General features: G+C 43.9%; 1 protein-coding gene across 2 annotated transcripts in view; it reads left to right on the top strand.

Annotated features, from left to right (window-relative positions):
• Positions 1-3734: 3734 nt before the first annotated feature.
• The window catches only part of glt8d2 (glycosyltransferase 8 domain containing 2), a 50012-nt gene continuing 31543 nt past the window's right edge, over positions 3735-22203 (top strand). Inside the window, exons 1-4 of one of the 2 annotated variants that reach the window (XM_078567788.1) lie at positions 3735-4077; positions 11512-11561; positions 17268-17360; positions 21282-21495. In XM_078567788.1, the coding sequence (XP_078423914.1) occupies positions 11543-11561; positions 17268-17360; positions 21282-21495 (326 nt within the window). In that variant the 5' untranslated portion in view covers positions 3735-4077; positions 11512-11542. Of the gene's footprint in view, positions 4078-5924; positions 6098-11511; positions 11562-17267; positions 17361-21281; positions 21496-22203 lie in introns of those variants that run through there. The other variant, XM_078567789.1, reaches the window with a different exon arrangement.

The raw sequence follows: 22203 nt of genomic DNA, 5'->3' as shown, positions 1-22203 counted from the left end.
CTCACCAGTGATACCCACATCTCATGAAAAAATAATGAAGGAAATGTGGCAGTCAATATGCACACAACAAACTCCCACAAACCACAATGTGATGCTGACCAGATGATCTGTTTTTGTGATGTTGATTGAAGGATAAATATTGGCCAGAGCACTGCTGTTTGAAATTTGGCCGTGGGATCTTTTAAGTCCACCTGAGCAGGCAGATGGGGCCTCAGTTTAAAACCTCATTCAAAAGACGGTATTTCCAACAGTGCAACACCCCGTCAGTACTGCACTTGAGTGTCAGCTTTGATTTTTGTGCTCAAGCCCTGAAATGGAACTTGAATCCAAAATCTTACGACTCTGAGACAAAAGTGCTACCAATGGAGCCACAGCTGACACTTCTTGTGCCTATTTATTGGATGCTGATTTTCCTATTTGGCTTTTTTGGGCCTGAATGTTTGTTAAGTGGTGTTTTTAGGTCTGCTGTCTCATTAGTGGATAAGTTCAGAATATCAAGACCTGTCAGCAGTTTGAGATATGGGCAAATCATTGGGAACATAGATGTAATTTTACAACTGGTCCCCAGAATCCACAATACATTGCCTGTAGGACTGCACGATGTTAAAAACACCTGTCACACATTCAACTGGAAAAGCAGAGCCTGTGACAGAAAACTGGATGTTTGCCTCTCTACCTTTCCAGATACCGATCAGTTGATGGTTCTACATAAGCAGGCTAGGGAGAAACACAAAGTGAGAATAGAAGATTGTTTTTTCAAGCTCCTTTATGGCTGCAGTCAGTTTTACTCAATTGTCCGTTACCCAAGGACACCTGTATTGTATGGCCATTTGTCCAGTTTTATACTGGTCAGTCCAATTTTTAGCACTGTCCAATAAACTAGGGTTAGGAAGAAAGGATCATTTAAAGAGACATGCACCTAAAGTAATTTTGCAAATTTCAGGAGTCAAAAAGACAATGACTAGCCAGGAAAACACTGCAGTTCAGTTTGATGTTCTTATCAATGTTTTCCACTTGAAGTTAAGCCATTATACATACAATTGCAGGTGGCTCGGATGCATTTTATATTTGCGGGCCTGTCATGATGTCATCTCCATATGCTGTGATGTCTCCCCCCCTCCCCCTCCACGCTGTGTCTTCCAGTCTGATGTCCAGTATTCTTGGCCTCAGCAGTGGTCACCCTTCTGTACCGCTGTCAATAATTGGCCTCCATTTCCAGACCATGTGCTTTCCTATCCATGGTTTTCTCCAAAGTTTTCACTCATCTTGATGAAAATCGACTACCTCCCTTGCCCAGTGGAGCAGTATAGAGCTTCCCCAGAACTGGTGCTGGTATCCCCTCAGGCACTAGCACTTCAACAACACCAATATTTCAAGGCTAAAGCCTTCCTATTCCCAGATGCAAGATGCCCTATTTTTGTACACGCATGTAGGGCTAGGATTTGGGTTAATTTTCCATGGCTAAGGCTTTCACTCTCTTTTAACATAAATAGCTTGTACGGACACTGTAGGTAGAACCAACAAAATGGTCAAATTGCTCATCCCAAAAGTCTTCAGGGTATGGATGACATTTAGCAAGAAAAAGCTTTACCAGCAAGCAAAGCTGAATAAGCAGTCAATGGTCTCTCAGGTAAGAGCCTATATCACAAATAAACAAGAAAATGATCAATAAGTCAGTTAGAAAATTGAAGATCAACTTCTTTTAAGGAATGGCTTTGTGTGTCTGCAACTCTGTAAAGATCTTGAACTTTCTGTCATAACTCATACAGATGGACAATAATGAAAGAATCAATGGAAGTTACATTCTCTATGCAGACCGGAAGTGAGTAGTATCATTTATTTCAGAGTGACTATTGCTTAAGGCATTGAGTATGTCAAGATTTGTTTGAATTCAATAAAGATTATTAGTCTCAAACACAATCAACACCCCTCCCCCTGCACTTCCCCAATATATGAAACCTTAAGCTGCCAAGACCTAACTCTGAAATTCACTCCCAAAACCTTCCCATTTCTCTACCCCTCTTTCCTGCAGTAAGATGTTCCTTAAAATCTATCTCTCTGATCAAGCTGTTGGTCATCTGCCCTAATACCCCCTTATGTGGCTCAGTGTCAAATTTTGATTTATAGCACCCCTCAGAAGTTTTCACTATGTTCAGGATGCTATTAAAATTCAAGCTGTTGTTGTTGGGGGACTGTATACGTGGTGTTGTTGGCTAGAATGAGAAGCAGCGCAAAGTGAATCCCCCATTGTCACCAAGAAAACAAGCCCTATCAGGTGAAAGGAAGACTGCTGGTAACTAAATTCTGCCATCAATCGGATACTTGTGTAGCCTTGTCAGACTGAAGTAAATCTAACACTAACTTGAACTCCCTCACCAGCGGTTTGAAGTTGTGCTGGTGAGTATCGACCACCCAACCAACATCCTATAAAATCCAAGTTCTATGGTCAATCCCGCTGGCAACCTTCCAAGTTGTATCTTCACCAAATGGACTGCAGGAGTTCAGGAATGCAGCTTGCCACCATCTTCTCAAGGGAAATTAAGGATATGCTATAAATGCTGGCCTCATCTTACGAATGAATAAAAAATTATCCTGGAATCTCCATGAATAAAGATTAACCTCCTAAACACAGCTATATGCAGCCAATGAGAAATCTCATTGGGGCCACATGACAGCCATGTTGCTTTTTCTACTTAGCAGCCCTGGCTCAGTGGGTAGCACACTTGCCTCTGAGTCAGGAGGTTGTGGGTTTAAGTCCTAGTCCAGGGACTTGAGTACAAAATCTCTGTTCTCACTCCAGTGTAATAGAGAGGGAGTGCTGGCTGCACTGTTGGAGGTGTTGTCTTCCAGATGAGATACTGACCTGAGGCTCCATCTGCTCTCTCGGGCGGATGTAAAACATCCTGTGTGGCACCATTTCAAAGAAGAGCAGCGGAATTCTCCCTGAAGCTCTGGCCAGTATTTATCCCTCAACCAACATCACTTGAAACAGATGGGTCATTTGTGAGAACTTGCTGTGCTGTACTGTGTCCTACACTGAAATGGAGACTACACTTCAAAGAGCACTAACTTCATTGGCTGTAGAGCCTTGGGACGTAATGGAGGCATTGCATAAATGCAAGTCCTTTATTCTTTCACGGGATTTGGGCATTGCTGGCAAGGCCAGCATTTGTTGTCCATCCCTAACTGCCCTTGAATTGATTGGCTTGCTAGGCCATTTCAGAGGGAAGTGAAGAGTCAACCACATTGCTGCTGGAGCTGGAGTCACGGGTAGGTTCAGACCAAGCAATGATGGAAGATTTCTTTCCCTAAAGGACATTAGTGAACCAGATAAGATGTTTTTTTTGGACCCAAAACAAAAGTTGTCATGGTCACCATTACTGATACTAACTCTAGACTCCACATGTATTAATTAAATTCAAATTCTATCAGCTGCTATGGCAGGATTTGAACTCAATGCCCTCAGGCTATTCTGATCCGCTGGATCCAGTTACCAGTACGCCACTGTCTCCCGCCTTCTTCACAGTATGAGATCAATTGACGCCTAGAGCCATGAAAAGTCGTATCCTGGGAGCTCTCACTAGTTGGGAAAACGTTAAAAGCAAGATTTAAACACAAACTCGTGTTTATTTTTTATTGAGGGCTGAGGCGTCTCGAAGTGGCTCACTTTCTGAACGAGTCTGCGTTAGTTTGAGAGGAAGCCCCCAAAGCACTCACTCCTGGTTCCTGATCTGAGCTATGTGCAGCCCGCAGATGGAATTTGTAATTTGCAGAGGGAGGGACAGGGAGAGAGAGAGAGAGAGAAATGGAACAACAGGATCTGCATGGGGAATTGCAGAGACATCTGGTCCTCATTTATACTGGATCCCTCTCTCTCTCTGCTCGCGTGGAAAAGAGGCAGCAGCATATCGCCACATCCGTCCAGCCATCAACTTCTCAAAGTTTGTGGGGGAAAAAGTTCATTCTTTTTATTGACCTCTAAAGGGAAATATTGCCAGAGGGAGGCCAGAAAGCAGATTTTTCAAGAAAAAAAATTGACACCGACGTTTTCAGCTGGAGTCTAGCAAGTGACTTGAGGTAAATTGAAGAAAGTTTAATGGAGACACTTGGCAAAAAAAAATCTTCAGTTTTTGTTGTTGTTGTTGTCATTTTTTAACAGGACCCCCCCCCCCCAACCCCAGCACTACTGCCTGGAATGTATATTAAGTTAAAGCCTTTTACTCTTGTGAAGTGCCGCCTGTTGACTGGAAGTGCACAACGTCAGCACAGAGTTAGCCCCCCAGACAGTCATCCAGGATCAAAACATTTTTTTTTTGAACGCGGAATATTGGGCCGCCGCAGCTTCAGCTTGGTAGGTTCAACGTTTAAAAACAAACCCCCCCGCCAAAGCTGCCTTATTAAAATCTAAATAACTAACGCCGAGTTTTTGTTTCTAATATAAAGCTCAGTGTGAGCACGATGGGTCCAGTAGCCCAGTGAAGAACACTGTGCCGCTGTCAACTCCTTTTGGATCATCATTCTTTGTCACAATGTTGTGAAAAGACCCATGCATGTCCTTCTAGACAATCTTACTTATTGAAGGGTCGCCTCGTCCCTGTGTCAAGACTCCCCCCCCCGCCCCTCCAAAATATCTCCCAAGCTGGTTTCCTCTGAGGTCTGGGGTCTGAGGTGCGCAGTGGTAACGTTCAGCTACTGACTTCATCTGTTCCTGTGAGGCCACTTCTGTGTTTTCTTTTCCCTCGGCATAGAAGTGCTTCAATTAAATCCTGTTAATCTGAGTACAATTATTGCTGCAGCTGCTGCAACAGCTCACAGGGACGCGCGATGTGGCCATTCAGCCCCTCGAGCCTGCTTTCCCCCATTCACTTGAGACCGTGGCTGATCAGAGAATGGTTGCAGCACAGGAGACATTCAGCCCTTGCTGGCTGTACCTGAATTCTATTTACCTACTCCTGGGGTGCCCTTCCATATCTCAACATCTTCTCGAGGTTATCTCAAAGTCAGGAAAGAGAGCAGAATAACTGGGTTCCTTTCTCATTTTTTTTTCCAAAAGAAAATGCTTAAGGTTAGCTATTATTTTGTGTGATAACGCTCCTGTGAAACTCCTTGAGATGTTTTACTAAGTAAAAGGCACCATATAATTGCTAGCCCTTGTTGTTATGCAAAGTGTGACGTTTGGAGTTTAACAAAAATTCTAAACTAAATGTTTATAGAATGGATAGTACCACAACCCAGACAGGTGGTTAGAGACAACTGTCAGAGAGGAGACACAACATGGCTGCAGGAAATGAATGGTGAAAGGTTGAGTTATCCGGCACGTGCTGTCCTGTCATCTTACCTCATGTGTTAAGCAATTAGGAATCTTTTGTACTGGGGTTCCAGTGGAAAACAAATTTCCAGTCACCTAATGCATGGTGTTAAGAGGCTGGATCAGTTAGTGCTGGTTAACTCTGCTTTTGAACTTCCGTCTCATGTGTGGAGAAGAAAGCTTCATAGTAAAGAGGAGGAAGAGAAAGAAATCTATATATCAACACTAAGTATTAATCCAAAAACTCTGCACAGAGTATCAATCGTACCGTTTAGCGAGTTAGTGGTGGTGGTAGCACTTTTCATCTAAATTGGAAGATTGTAGGTTTAAGTCCCTCTCCAGCACAGAATCTAGAGTGTTAATCTAGTGCAGTACTGAAGGAGTGCTGCACTGTTGCAGGTGTCGTCCCTCAGATGAGATGTTAATTTGTGGCCCTGTTTGCCATACAAGGCTCGGCTAACCAACTCTTGCCTTTCACAACCTCAGAGTCTGTTTCAGGCAGTGAAGTACCTGTTTTAATATAGAAAGCATGACAGCCACTTTATGCACAGCAAGCTCCCACAATCAACATGTGATAATAACCAAATAATCTGTTTTAGATAATTATTGAGGACAAATGTTAGCCAGGACGAACTTTTCCCTTTGAAGCCAAGGGATCTCTTACATTCACCCGAGAGGGCAGACAAAGCCTTGGTTTAACATCTCATCTGAAAGATGGCACCTTCAACAGTGCAGTCCTCCTTCAGTACTGCAGAAGTGGATTTGAACCCACAGTCTTCTGACTCAAAGGCGAGAGCGCTACCACTAAATGACATAATTGGTATTCTAATGCAGAGTTTTTAGATTGATACTTAATGTTAATATGTGTCTCCAGCAGCTCTTATGCTCAAAGAAGAAAGGTAGGGGTTTGGATTTAAATGTTAATAAATCTTATGGTGCTGCAGTATTCATCTTCTTGGAAATGTGAATATATGATATAGCTTGACTGGAGATACTGTATCCTATTCATCTGCATTACTTCCTTTGACTGTACTGTGCCTGAGCAAAGGCTTGGGTTCTCTATGTAATCTGCCAATATTCCATCACTGGGTGGATATGCATTCTTTTTGCAACTGTGAAGTGTCCGATGACCACAAATGGGGCCAGGCTTTCTCAAGGATTTGCGTAAGGTTACTAGATTTTCTAGTTATCTTTATGTCTTTATGAGGAAAGGTTGAGCAGGTTGGGCTTATACTCATTGGTGTTTAGAAGAAACATATAAGATTCTGAGGGGGCTTGACAGGCGAGATACTGAGAGGATGTTTCCCCTCATGGGGAAAACTAGGACGAGGGGGCACAGTTTCAGAATAAGGGGTCGCCCATTTAAGATGGAGATAGGAGGAATTTCTTCCCTCAGGGGATGATGAATCTTTGGAATTCTCCAGGCCGGAGAGCTATGGAAGCTGGATCATTGAATGTATTCAAGGCTGAGATAGACAGATTCTCAAACCAAAGAGGACTCGAGGGTTCTGGGGAACAGGCGGAAAAGTGGAGTTGAGGCCAAGATCAGATCAGTCATAATCTTATTGAATAGCAGAGCAGGCTCAAGGGACCATATGGTCTACTCCTACTCCTTTTTCTTATGTTTTTTATCACTTGCTTTTCCCATTGCACATAAGATTAATTTTTAAATGTATTTGAAATTAACTTAGCCATTTAGTGGCTGCAACAGTTTATAAAATGTTAGTTGTAAAATCAGTTAATACTTGTTTGGGATTCATTGAACAAAGTTCCTAAAGATAGGCAGAGATTGAAGGTTTCAATGGTTTCAATGCACCTACACTTGTTTTACCATTCTGTTCTTATTTCTTGCCTCTAAGTCAGGTGATTGTGGGTTCAAGACCCACTCCAAAGAACTTGAGTCCATAAAGCTAAGCTGACACTCCTTCTGCAGGACTGATGGGGTGTTGGACTGGTGGACGTGCTGTCTTTCAGAAAGACTTTACACACTCGGCCATCTCAAGAGGAGTTAAAAATGTCTCTTGATGCTATTTTGAAGAAGACCAGTGGCCCGTTCTCCCTGCTGTCCTGGCCAATATTTATCCCTCAACCAACACTATTTAGTATTAGTTATGGGACTTTGCTATTCACAAATTAGCTGCCATGTTTTCTACATTACAACTACATTGACTACACTTCAAAAAAAAATGTACTTCATTGGGTGTAAAGTAGCTTGGCATCTTCTACGTCCACCTGGTTGTCATTTCATCCGAAAGACAGAGGAGATGCCCCTCCTCGCCTTTGAATAGTTAGAATAATTATCACATGCTTTATAGTTGGACAATACAATCATAAACACTGGAGGGAGGTGGGGGGGTGAAACTCAACTTGGGCAGGGTTGCAAAATGGAGTTGGGGAATCTGTAAATTTTTCTGTCTCAATTTCTCTGCTCCTCTCACCCACTCTAACCTGTCTCTCTCTGAACTTGCTGCACTCCGTTCTCTCAGGTCCAACCCTGACATTGTCATCAAACCCGCTGACAAGGGTGGTGCTGTTGTTGTCTGGCGCACTGACCTCTACCTCGCAGAGGCTGAGCGTCAACTCACAGACACTTCCTCCTACCTCTCCCTGGACCATGACCCCAGCACTGAACATCAAGCCATTGTTTCCAGGACTGTCACTGACCTCATCTCCTCTGGAGATCTTCCTTCCACAGCTTCCAACCTCATAGTCTCCCAACCTCGGACAGCCCGCTTCTACCTCCTACCCAAAATCCACAAACAGGACTGTCCCGGTAGACCAATCGTGTCAGCCTGTTCCTGCCCCACGGAACTCATTTCTTGCTATCTTGACCCCATTCTCTCTCCCCTTGTCCAGTCCCTTCCCACCTACATCCATGATTCCTCTGACACCCTACACCATATCAACAATTTCCAGTTCCCTGGCCCCAACCGCCTCCTCTTCACCATGGACGTCCAATCCCTCTACACCTCCATCCCCCACCGGGATGGTCTGATGGCTCTCCACTTCTTCCTTGAACAGAGGCCCGAACAATCCCCATCCACCACTACTCTCCTCCGTCTGGCTGAACTTGTTCTCACACTGAACAATTTCTCCTTAAACTCCTCTCACTTCCTCCAAATAAACGGTGTGGCTATGTGTACCCGCATGGGCCCCAGCTATGCCTGTCTCTTTATGTGGTATGTGGAACATTCCTTGTTCCAGTCCTACTCCGGCCCCCTCCCACAACTCTTTCTCCGGTACATCGATGATTACTTCGGTGCTGCTTAAGTCTCTCGTCTGGACCTAGAAAAATTTATTAATTTTGCTTCCAATTTCCACCCCTCCATCATTTTTACATGGTCCACCTCTGACACTTCCCTTCCCTTCCTTGACCTCTCCGTCTCAATTTCTGGTGATAGACTGTCCACCAATATCCATTACAAGCCTACTGACTCCCACAGCTACCTCGACTACAGCTCCTCACACCCCGCTTCCTGTAAGGACTCCATCCCATTCTCTCAGTTCCTTCGCCTCCGTCGCATCTGTTCTGATGATGCCACTTTCAAAAACAGTTCCTTTGACATGTCTTCCTTCTTCCTTACCCGAGGTTTTCCACCCACGGTGGTTGACAGGGCCCTCAACTGTGTCCGGCCCATCTCCCGCGCATCCACCCTCACACCTTCCTCTCCCTCGCAGAAACATGATAGGGTCCCCTTGTCCTCACTTATCACCCCACCAGCCTCCGCATTCAAAGGATCATCCTCCGCCATTTCCGCCAACTCCAGCATGATGCCACCACCAAACACATCTTCCCTTCACCCCCCCTGGCAGCATTCCGCAGAGATCGTTCCCTCCAGGACACCCTGGTCCACTCCTCCATCACCCCTACACCTCAACCCCTTCCCACGGCACCTTCCCATGCAACCGCAGAAGGTGCAACACCTGCCCCTTCACTTCCCCTCTCCTCACCGTCCAAGGGCCCAAACACTCCTTTCCAGTGAAGCAGCATTTCACTTGCACTTGCCTCAATTTAGTCTACTGCATTCGTTGCTCCCAATGCGGTTTCCTCTACATTGGAGAGACCAAACGAGGACTGGGTGACCACTTTGCAGAACACCTTCGGTCTGTCCGCAAGCATTATCCAGACCTCCCTGTCGCTTGCCATTTCAACACTCCACCCTGCTCTCATGCCCACATGTCTGTCCTTGGCCTGCTGCATTGTTCCAGTGAAGCTCAACGCAAACTGGAGGAACAGCACCTCATCTTCTGACTAGGCACTTTATAGCCTTCCGGACTGAATATTGAGTTCAACAATTTTAGATCATGAACTCTCTCCTCCATCCCCACCCCTTTTCCAATCCCCCCTTTTTTTTCCAATAATTTATATAGATTTTTCTTTTCCCACCTATTTCCATTATTTTTAAATGTATTTCCATCCATTGTTTTATCTCTACCTTTTAGCCTTTTTTGATTCCTTCACCCCACCCCACCCCCACTAGGGCTATTTGTACCTTGCTCGTCCTGCTTTCTATCCTTAATTAGCACATTCCTTAAATAATATCACCACCTTCAACACCTCTTTGTCCTTTTGTCTGTGACATCTTTTGGTTATCTCCATCTATCACTGGCCCTCTATCCAGCTCTACTTGTTCCCCCCCCCCCCCCCCTTAAACCAGCTTATATTTCACCCCTTTCCTATTTTTACTTAGTTCTGTTGAAGGGTCATTCGGACTCGAAACGTTAACTGTGTTCCTCTCCGCAGATGCTGCCAGACCTGCTGAGTTTTTCCAGGTATTTTTTTTGTTTTGGGGAATGTGTAATACTACCCTGCAAGATTTTCCTTTCGGGTTATATACTGGGTACCAAAATAATTCTGGCCTTGTGTCAGTTGTGCTTGAAACCCTCTTCACTGGATTGCAAGGAAAATGGTATATTAGCCTTTAGTGAAAGGGTTTGGAGTATAAAAGTAAAGAAGTCCTGCCGCAATTATATAGAACTTTTGGTAAAACCACGTCCAGAGTACCGTATGTTTACCTCTGGAGTACCGTATGCAGTTTTGGTCACCTTATATAAGGAAATACATACTTGCCTTAGAGGGTGTAACACCGGTTGACTTGTGAGGAGAGATTGAGTAGAATGGGACTGTACTCACTGGAGATTGGAAGAATGAGAGGTGATCCCATTGAAACGTATATGATTCTCTGAGGGCTTGACAGGCTAGTTGCTTAGAGGCTGTTTCCCTTGGCTGGAGAATCTAGAACTAGGGGTCACAGTCTCAGGGAAAGAGTCGCTGATTTAGCGCTGAGGTAATGAGAAATTTCTTCACTCAGAAGTTGTGAATCTTTGGAATTCTTCACTGCAGAGAGATGTTGATGCTCAGTTGTTGAGTATATTCAAGAAAGAGATCAATAGATGTTTGGACTCGAAGGGAATTCGGGCATTTGGGAATAGTGCAGGAAGATGTAGTTCAGGTATAAGATCAGTTGTGACCATACTGAATGGAGAATCAGGCTCGAAGGGCCATAGGACCTACCCCTGCTCCTGATTTCTTGTGTTCTTATGTTTCCAGACTCTAGCTGCCAGTTGACTCTGCATGTGAACCATCTGATTTGCTACCATCCCCAGGAGCCAGTGGCATTTGAATGAAGGCCCGATGCTGAATTTGTCTCACTGCAGGAACTCAACAAGCCTCCTTAGTCAGCAGTTTCCAAACCCACGACCACTACCATCTAGAAGGACAAGGGCAGCAGATAGATGGGAACACCACCATCTGCAAGTTCCCCTCTAAGCCGCTCACCATCCTGACCTGGAACTATATCGCCGTTCCTTCACTGTCGCTGGGTCAAAATCCTGGAACTCCCTCCCTAACAGCACTGTGGGTGTACCTACACCACATGGACTGCAGCAGCTTAAGAAGGCAGTTCATCACCACCTTCTCAAGGGCAATTAGGGATGGGCAATAAATGCTGACCCAGCCAGCGAAGCCCACATCCCATAAATGAATTTTTTAAAAGTCACAAGCTGGCGCAGACTGGCATTGGCAGATTTTGCGTCAGCATTGGCGGTGGGGTGATGGCAAATCAAATTTCTCTCTGCCCCCACTCCAACCCTCCCACCAATACTCACTTAAAACACAATCTCCCTAGAGTCTAATGAGGTTTTTTTGGTGTTTAATTCATTTTTCAAGGTTCTTGTTAATGAATGTTTCTCTTCACTTACAGATCATAGCATTCGCTAAGTGACACGGAAAGAATGGCATTAATTAGAAAAAGTAAGTATGCCCTAAAGCAACGATTCTTATATTTGTTGACGTTAAACAGATATTGGGATAGATTCTTCATGAAGGTGGAAACTAGATGGTTGAGCAGCTGAATGGGAATGGTTTTGAAGAAGAGTCATATTGGACATTAAACGTTATCTGCTTCTCTCTCCAGGGATGCCGCCAGACCTGCTGAGTTTTTCGAGCACTTTCTGTTTTATTTCAGATCTCCAGCATCTGCAGTATTTTGCTTTTATTATTATGGGTCGGTTATCTATTCTGTGGGGATTTTTAATGCCATTACTTTGGAACTGGTTCAGAATCCCACTCAATTCAGGCTGAAGTTTCATATGCGAATATGAATTGGACACCTACTGGACCATTAAAACTTTGATAGCCTTTTACCGTACGTTTTGAGGGGAGCACCCTGCTCAATGAAATGTTCCGTCGAGCCCTGCAAGTTAAAACCTTGGTGTTTGCTGCCCCAGACTAGCCATCGCACCTCTAACCCGCCATCTTTACACTTACTGGCTGAAACCCCTTCCCCACCACCTACCATGCAAATGGTGGGTGGCCTCTGGACCACACGATTTTAACTAGCGTGTTCAAGACCCAGGAGTTAAAATGACCTAAAATGGCTCAAGTCATCATAGCCACTTAAGTTTGATGCTCGCACTGCTCCCAGCCTATCCAAACCCACACCTATTTAATATCTCCCAAAGTGTGCCGAGGTAAATTTCACAGAGACAGAATGGGCTGTATTTGGGAAGGAATTGGAGAGGGGTAACAGGAGCTATGATCTATGAAGTTGGTTTTGAAGAATGTTATGAATTTGGGAGTGGCATGGCGATTCAGTCAGGTTCATACTCTAGCGGTTTGATGGCTTCTTTCTGATAGGAAATGACTCCCTCTAGCCTGTATCTACTAGCTCAGTTGTGACACATGGGAATGTAACATTGAAGCTCTATTGTTCCAGATCGAACTTTCCTGTCTTACACACGTGTGTTCCCTTAATCCTTCTGCAGGTAGATAGAATTTACATTAGGTAAAATAATGTTCAGTTAAGTTTGTAAATTGCTTTATTCCACAGTAGGCAAAACATAGAGAACACTGAGTATGACAGGAAACACTCAGTATAACTTCTATTAATATTCCAGTGCAAAAATATGTATGCTTATACTAATCTTTTACTTAACACAAAAACACAAACTTGTCCTGACCAGAGTAGAGATCGTTTCCTTGTAGCCCAACTTAACTCTGTTTCTCTCTCCACAAATATTGTCAGACCTGCTGAGTATTTCCAGCATGTCCTGTTTTTATTTCAGGTTTCCGGTGTCTGCATTATTTCACTTCAGTCTTGGTGTTTGTCCGAATTGTAAATGGCCTCCCTCCCTCACCCACCGGGATCAAAAACGTTTTATCATCGCCAAGTGTCTGGAAATGTATTTCCGAAGGGGATTGGACTGCATACGAATTGAATTTTGTTTGGGATCTGTGCAAAACAATTGCCCGTCTCTCCATATCCTGCCTATGCACCCATAACTCAATGTGGGGTGGGCTGGGGAAGCTCATCCCTTTGAAGGAAGCTTCTCCTCGAAGTGTATATTAAAAAAAACACGTTGGCGTGGAGTTTCCATTGGGTTGCGTTGTGTTTTCTCAGTGCAATGTGACCAAAACCAACCCAACTAGCACAACCGATTGAGGAATTTTAAGTGCCATTTACATCCAGAACCGATCGAATTTCCCATGACCTTTTGTAGTGGTTTTTTAAAAAAAAAATCTGTGCTGGAAGTTGACCCACCAACATGTATGACCATGTCCTCCCTCCCAACTGAATTAGTTTGGGGGAGATGGTGGCATAGTGATAATGTCAATGGACTAAGAATACAGAGATCCAGTGGGGACACAGGTTCAACCCCCTCCCCCTTCAGGGCAGCTAGTGGAATTTAAATTCAATTAATAAAACCTGAAAGCTAAATGGTGACTGTGAACCTGTCATTGATTATCATAAAAACCTAGCTGTCTGTTTAGGGGGAAGGAAATCTGCCCTGCTTACCCGGTCTGGCCTACATGTGACTCCAGACCCAGAGCAATGCGGTTGACTCTTAACTGCTCCCTGGAATGGCCTAGCAAGCCACTCCGGTCAAAGACAATTCGGGATGGGCTACAAATGCCTGCCTTGAAAGAATAAATTAATCATCGTGGTGAGCTTCTGCAGTTGTGCCTATTTTTGTGGGCCTTTAAAGAGGGCTCTTAAAATGAAGCTGGTTGATTTGGGTGCAAGGAAGCTAATCGGCACCTTTTAAAAATTGAAAAAATAATAATTTGCTAAGAAGCTTAATTAATGTACACCGATGCAACTAGTAAATGGTTCTATACAAAGTCGCTTTCAGTTATTCACCCATTCATAGGTGGATTAGATTCTTAATAAAATTACTTTTTTTAATGATAAACCTATTTTCAGCTGTATTAATAAAACTGCATCAGGGTGAGACGTGATCTTATTGAGACATATAAGATTCTTAGGGGGCTTCACAGGGTGGATGCTAAGAGGATGTTTCCCCTCATAGGTGTACCTAGAACTAGGGATCACAATTTTAAAATTAGGGGTCTCCTATTTAAGACAGAGATGAGGAGAAATTTCTTCTCTCAGAGGGTCGTTTATCTTTGGAATTCTCTACCCCAGAGAGCAGCGGAGGTTGGGTCATTGAATATATTCAAGAAAGACAGATTTTTGATCCAAAAGGGAGTCGAGGGTTACTGGGGATTGGGGGTGGGGTGGGGGGGGGGGGGGGGGGGTGGGGGGGCGGGAAAGTGGAGTTAAGGCCATAATCAGATCAGCCATGATCTTATTAAATAGCGGAGCAGGCTTGAGGGGCTGAATGGCCTACTCCTGCTCCTATTTCTTATGTTACCACCTTTAATTGTATAAATTCTCATTACCCTTCTCAAGGGTAATTTAGGAATGGGTAATGACACTTGCATCTTATGAAAGAATAAAAAATATGAATACTTTTTGATGCAATTTTAAAAACAAAAATTACATTCGATAACACTGTCCAATTGCACAGCTTCGTGGAAGATTCTAGGTTTGGTGATCTGTAAAAGAGCTTGAGCAGAAACCTGAGCAAAAATGTAAATTCCGAAAACTAGCACCATTGTGAGTCCGGATAGTTGATTATGCCACCGAGAAAAAAAAAACTCCAACCCTTCCTTTATATTTATCCCTTTCCCTTGTAAATGTGACCAAAGAATCCAGAACCAAGTCAACAAGTCTTTTGTCAACACTTAAGAAGAGGTTAGATTGGTGGTTGAGGTAAAGGGGATTAGCGGAATAATAGGACCAGGCAGACACATGGGGGAGAATTTTCTCCCCGTCGGGGGGGTTTGTGCGGGGGGGGGGCGGGCGTGGAGCCGATCGGCTCGGCGACGCCATTTTATGGGGGCGGGCCAATTAAGGCCCGCTCAGCATGACACGCGCCCGGAAGCGCTGAGCGCTCCCTGTGCGGGTGGGGGTGGTGGGGGGAGCAGGGGGGGGGGTGTTGCCTGAGTAGGGAGTGCGCTCTTTCGTGCATGCGTGCAAAAAAAGCGCTGAATTTTAAGGTTAAACGATCTAATAAAGTGTTGTAAAAATTTTTATGTCATGTCCCCTCATGTGAAACTGCTGGGACATGTGCATTAATCTTAATAAAAAAAATATTTTGAAAATTTTAAATCACTCATGAAACCTCATCCCGCCCCATGGATGAGGTTCCATGAAAAATGCCAACCTTAAGGTCGGACGGGCAGCTCAGCTGATTGCCTTAATTGCTTTTTGACAGGCCTTTGACAGCTCAGTGGGCGCGCAGCTGAGTCGGCTGCGTGCCCGCTGAACTGAAAACCTAAATGATACGCCTGACGTCACTCCGCGTCATTTTACACCTTGGCGAGCGGGCCCCACCCCCGCCCCCGCTCGCTGAACCGAAGATTCTGCCCATGGGGTTCAGGACGGCCGCTGATGTGGCGGATTAACCTCAACATAGATGGGCAGGGCCCAGCAACCTGTTTCCATAGTAACCATTATATAATTCTACGTGAAAGAGCTGCCAGGAGTCAGATTGTTTCTTTTCTGTGGTGTGCCCAGTAGTTTTGTATGATGAACTGCCTGGGCTATATTCAATAATTCCACCTGAGCTATCCTTTTTTGACATGAAGGCCTAAATCCTCATCTCCCTACTCCATGTCACAATATACTGCACTGCTATCCAACCTTGCAACTCTCCCAGAGCTCTGCGCTCCTCCGATTCTGGCCTTTTATGCATCCCCAATTTTAACCGCTTCACCATCCACGGCCATCTCTTCCGAGGCCCTACACTTCTTCGCCTCTCCTACCTCTTGTTCCTCCTTTAAGACGCTCCTTAAAAACTACCTCTTTGATTAAGCTTTTGATCATTGGCCCTAATATCCCCTGTGTGTCGGTGACACTCCAGTGAACGTATCACTACATTAAAGGTGCTGGATAAATGAAAGCTGTTGTTGTATTTGTTGGCATAATAAAATACAGTAAAATCTTTACTATCCGGGTGCGTGTGTGGGGAATGACTGGTGTCGGTTAATCAAAAATGCCGGCCAACGGAGAGTTCCATTTACCAATGGAATATGGGGCAATACTTGTAGCTTCAATTAATATGCAAGTAGTCAGGCAATAAAGAACAGTATTCTTTTTACTTCTGATCTTCAACAGTACATTAAAACGTAAATTTAGGTATAAAACAATACAGTATACAGGTATGGGTTCCGGATAACTTTGTAATTGCTTCTGGTTGGTCAAGTGATAATTCATGTCAGGGGAAAATCAGACCCAGAAAGAAAGAACAGTAAAAACTGGGAAATAAGAATACTGGTCCCAACTGGTCTTGTATACCTTTAAAATGGAACACCAGTTAAAAACTGGGAAATAAGAATATTGGTCCGAACTGGTCTTGTATACCATAAAATGGAACACCAGTTAAAAATTGGGAAATAAGAATACTGGTCCGAACTGGTTTTGTGTACCATAAAATGGAACACCAGTTAAAAATTGGGAAATAAGAATACTGGTCCGAACTGGTCTTGTATACCTTTAAAATGGAACACCAGTTAAAAACTGGGAAATAAGAGTACCGTCTGAACTGTTTTTTCCTTCGGGGGAAATTCTGGTTAGTAGGGAATCCCGGTTGGTAGAGTGCCAGATAACACAAAGTTTACTGTCCTTGGTGATTCCTGAGCCTAAATTTTCCAATTTGTGTTATTTTAATGCTGGCAATACCCCAAGGCTGGTGTTGAGATTGGGCCAATCGGCAATCGAAGCACCAGGGTATGCTAGAGGTGTTTTCACAGCTTGCCTCATGTATTAGAGTCATAGACTCATAGAGCACAGAAACAGGCCCTTTGACCCATCATGTCCATGCTGGCCATCAAGCACCTAACTATTCTAATCCCATTTTCCAGCATTTGGCCTGTATTCCGATTGTTTAAAATGCATTTCAACTTAACAACATCAATAAGATAACAAGTTTCATGAAATAAAAATTGGTTTTAATTTTTTTAATGAAATTCATGATTTATTTATAACGAGCTTTGTTTATTTGTGAGACGCTGATTGATTCTTTTAGGTTTTCTCTCCTCTGGATGGATACCTAACTTTTAAGTGTTTCTGTTTCTTTTTGTTTTTTTCCCCTTTTATGTTTTTGTTTCTAGTTAATCAGGGATTGCTGTTCCTAGTCATTCTGACATTTTGCCTGGTTCTTTACAACAAATTTCACAACATGTCACTCTACAAGGAGGAATTAGGTGAGTGTTTCTCTGTTGTTTGACATCAGGGTTCATGTTGGTTTTGGGAGTTGGTGGAAGACTACATTACAAAAATATTTAGACTTGAAGCAATTTGACATGTCGATAGTTTACAGTAAAGTCCCACCATTCGCAAATTCGCTTGTCCATGTCTTTGTACACCCGTTCGCCCACTGTGGGCCCAAATTCACTTAAAAATTATAAAAATGAAAAAAATAGAAGCCACCTTTAGAAAACGGCAGAGTAAAAGCCGAAATAAAGTTAAAAAAGGAAGGTGTCCGTGACATATTTCCTTCAGTAGAAAGTGCGCACGGCTCATGTGTCGTCTGCTGTTGTTTGCACGTGGATGTCCCATGTTGCGGCAATTTCGTTCCTAATCACAGTCTGCATGCACCCTCAATTAAAGTACTGTCAGTGTGACAAATTTTACATTTTTCTTGTATTCTTGTTTTATTAAATGACTTCTCCAGTAAATTTCTCTTTAAATTTATTAAAAACATATGTTTTTATTGCCTTTGATCCTTTATACATGTAAAATTTTAGGATGGCTGAACCCTATCTAAATGACTCGCATTGTAAAGTATGTTTGTCATTCGTGGTCTCGCCGTTTACGAGGTTTTGCAGGAACGTAAGTTCACAAACGAACTTTACTGATTTTGACTTTATGTCAGCTGGGTCTCCGTTGGTTGTCCCCCCCACACCCCACCCTTGCCTCTAAGTCAAAGATTGTGGGTTCAAATCCATCCCAGAGACTCGAGTGCATTTCCTAGTGCAGTACTGAGAGAGTGCTACATTGTCAGAGGTGCCATCTTTCAAGTCAGATGGTGAACTGAAGCCCTGTCTGCCCTAAAAGATGTTTGGCACTGTTTGGAAGAAGAGCTGGGCAATTCTCCCTGGTATCCTGGCCAATATTTATCTCTTCACCAACAATATTGAAAGAACAGATTCTCTGGTCATTATCACATTGCTGTTCGTGGGAGCTTGCTGTGTGCAAATTGGCTGTCAGATTTCCTATATTACAATAGTGACTACACTTCAAAAGTACTTAGGCGTTGGGACCCAACCTGCACCCCCCCCATACATACAATCAACTGGTGCAAGTTAATTATTTCTTTTATGGCATTAATTTAATGTAAACATTTTGTGACATAGGTCAGTCAGTGTCCACTTTGAGAAATCTAAGGTGTTCTCAAACAAAGCACCAGCATCTGCATCCTATTCAATACAAGCTGCTGTATAAATGTGTGCATGTATCTTAAAGCTTGTTTTAATGAAACTAATTTTCCCTTGAAATTTTCTATTGAAATTGAAGAATTAAACAGGCTGCCATGTGGAGCCGTTGAGGCAAATAGCATAGATACATTTAAGCTGGATAAGTAGATGAGGAGCAAGGATTAGAAGGTTAGAATGTTGATGGTATGAGATGACAAAGGGTGGGAGGAGGCTCAGGTAAAGCATTAATACTGGCATGGACGTATTTGGCCTGTCTCCACTATAAATACTATGTAATACTTTTGGACTGCTGGGTAAAGGCGCTGGCTGTTGTAGCACTGAGCATTACTAATTAGAAGCAGAATTGTAGGGTGGAATGTTCCATTCTGGAGTCTAAGTCCAGTGGTGGGCGGGAGAGTTGGCGTGATTCCCACTGCTCTGCTGGACGGCTGAACACACACCATTTTCCGCTGTTCAACTTATTAATTATGCATCCGTGAGGAGCATGGTGACCCTCGTGGCGGGGCGGACAGGAAGTCACTCAGCTGGCGTTATCCCATGGGGTCGAAGGTCCTGGAGCCATATTTAAAAGACATCTGGACGGACATTCATTCATTGCAGGCCAGGAACTCTGCATTACTCCTCCAGAGTCCCTGCGGCCGCAGCTTGTAATGGAGAAGCTGGCAGATGTGAGCAAACCACATCCCGGACATACGAGGGCATCTCCGCCATTGCCTTTCGCTCATTTCTAAATAAGAATATCGCCTGCGATGCACCCATGGTCGGGCCAATGCTCAGCCTTGCAGTGGACCCTGTTCGACAGCCTCTGGACCTTCTAGAGGCCCCACTGCTTCTTGCTGCTCAGGCCCTGGCTCCTCCTGCGCCAACCTGCAGTGGGCCCTCCTCCTCCTCATCTGGATGAGAGCCATTACCAAGGCAGGGTTGCCTCGGCCTACACCATCGACTCCTCTGTGGACCTAGATGTTGAAAAAATGTTTCCACTAGTGGGGGAGTCTCAAACTAGGGGACATAGTTACAGAATAAGGGGGCACTCATTTAAAACTGAAATGTGAAGGAATTTCTTCTCTCAGAGGGTAGTGAGTATCTGGAATTCCCCACCCCCAGAGAGTCGTGGAGGTTAAATCACTGAAAGTATTTAAAGAGGAGGTACATAGATTTTTGAAATATCGGGGAGCTGAGGGCTATGAGGAGCTGGCACGAAAGAGGAGTTGAGGCCTGGGGCAGTATTGAATGGTAGGGCAGGCTTGAGGGGCCGAATGGCCTACTCCTCTTATTTCTGATGTTCTTATACAACAAATTGAAGTGAAGCCTCAAGTGCTAAGCCCTCACCTGGCTTCCATCTAGATACGGTGTCCCCACCCCTTCCAAGTGAAGGACTTCCTGGAGGACCAGAGATACATGTTCCTCCTGTTCATACATGATTGCACTTGAAGTCATTGCTCTTTGACCAGGGTGATGAGAGCCATGTGTGAGAACCCTCCCCCTGATACTATTCTGCTTGCCTCCACCACCTTCAAGACTCTCTAGAGATACCATTGCCTTGGCAGCACAGAAAGACTAACCACGTGAGACCTTGTCAGCCATGACCATTCACCCAGGAGGATGGAGATTTGGAGTCACACGTTGGCTGCCGTCCACCAGCTGTGTCCATTGGAGGGATCCTCCCTCCCTTCGTCCCATCGTGCGTGTGCTGGCACTTTGAAGGCGCTATCCAATTAGTCTGACTCCCAAGCCCTTTCCTGATAGCCCTGCAAATTTCCCCCTTCAAGTATTTATCCAATTCTCTTTTGAAAGTTGCTATTGAATCTGCTTTCACTGCTCTGTCGGGCAGTGCATTCCAGATCACAACAACTCGATGTGTAAAAATGATTCTCATCTTCCCCTCCGGTTCCTTGGCCAATTACCTTCAATCTGTGTCTTCTGGTAACTGACCCTGCAGCCCATGGAAACAGTTTCTCCTTATTTACTCTGTCGAAACCCTTCATCATTTTGAACACCTCTATCAAATCTCCCCCTCCACTTTCTTTACTCTGTCACAGCTTCCCTAGTCTTTCCACATAAACTGATGTGATTCTTACTGGAACTTCCAGAAAGATGTAAATCTCCCAGGAAACCCCTGAACCATTCCTGGATGGGAAAATTGGTACTCAAATAGAAAAACTGAGACAGTGGATAAAATATTTGCAATGATTGTATCAGAAATAGGAGGGTACGTCTCTGAGGAAAGACTGAACAGGGTGGATGGCTTTTCTCTAGAAAAGAAAAAGGGGGAACCTAATAGAGATCTTGAAAATTATGAAGGGTTTTGATAGGGAAGATGTTTCCACTTGTGAGGAATTGCAAAACTAAGGGCCATCGATGTAAGATAATCACTAATAAATCCAATAGGAATTCAGGAGAAACCTCTTTACCCAGAGAGTGGTTAGAATGTGGAAGCGTTGAGGTGAATAGTGTAGATGCACTTGAAGGAATGTTGGATAACCACATGAGGGAGAAAGGAATGGAAGGTTATTCTGATAGGGTTCGATGATGTATGGTGGGAGGAGAGTGGCGTGTAGCACAAACGCTGGCATGGATCTTTTTGAATGAATGACCTGTGTCTGTGCTGCAAAATCCTGTGTAATACAGTCATTATTAAGTGAATGGTTTGCCATTTAATGAAACTAATTCTCTGCATTTGCTATTCAGCGGAAGGACCTGAATCTCCAACTGTCCACAGTGCAATCCATACAGCGAAACAAAGTGAACTTGCTGCTCCAGAAAGTGTTATTCCAATTATAATATGCGCTGCGGAAGATCGATTGGGTGGAACGATAGCAACAATCAACAGTATCTATAGCAACACCAACGCCAATATCGTTTTCTATATAATTACACTTAGAGACTCCCTCATTCATATTAGGTAAGGTGTTTGTCATAATTTCTGATTTCAAGTCTTTTTTTATTCACTGAATTAATGAAGAGGGCGCAGAAAAGATATACAAGGATGGTTCCAGGAACGAGGGTATTTCAGTTATGTGGATGGATAGGAGAAGCTGGGGTTGTTCTCCTTAGAGCAGAGAAGGTTGAGGGGAGATTTGATGGAGGTATTCAAAATCATGACAGGTTTAGGCAGGGTAGATAGGGAGAACCTGTTCCCATTGCAGAAGGGTCGAGAACCAGAGGAACTGATTTAAAGTGATTGGCAAAAGAACCAACAGTGATATGAGGAAAAGCTTTTTTGCGTTACTAGTGGTTAGGATCCAGAATGCGCTACCTGAATGGTTGGTGGAGGCAGCTTCAATTGTGGCTTTCAAAAGAGGGTTGGATAATTACCTGAAGGGATAAATTTGTATTCTACGAGGAAGGGATGGGAAAGTGAGACTATCTGAACATAAACAAAACAAGTGACAGCCATTTGCTGACCCATTCCTCAGGACAATGCCTTGACCAATCAAGGTTTAAGCTACCTGGTTTAAATTAAAAAAAAATGCTTGGCAGTTAACTGTCAGTCACCATCATTGGTGTATTCTCCATGGCAACACCTCTACCAATCAGAGTCCACTTGCCAACCAATCAGCACTCTTTTCACATACAGTGTAAATTGTTGTTTTCCTCTTATATTGGCATT

The sequence above is a fragment of the Cetorhinus maximus genome, chromosome 22 (genome assembly GCF_964194155.1).
Source record: "Cetorhinus maximus chromosome 22, sCetMax3.hap1.1, whole genome shotgun sequence".
NCBI classification, from domain to species: Eukaryota; Metazoa; Chordata; class Chondrichthyes; order Lamniformes; family Cetorhinidae; genus Cetorhinus; species Cetorhinus maximus.
This window is presented reverse-complemented; position numbering and strand designations above follow the sequence as displayed.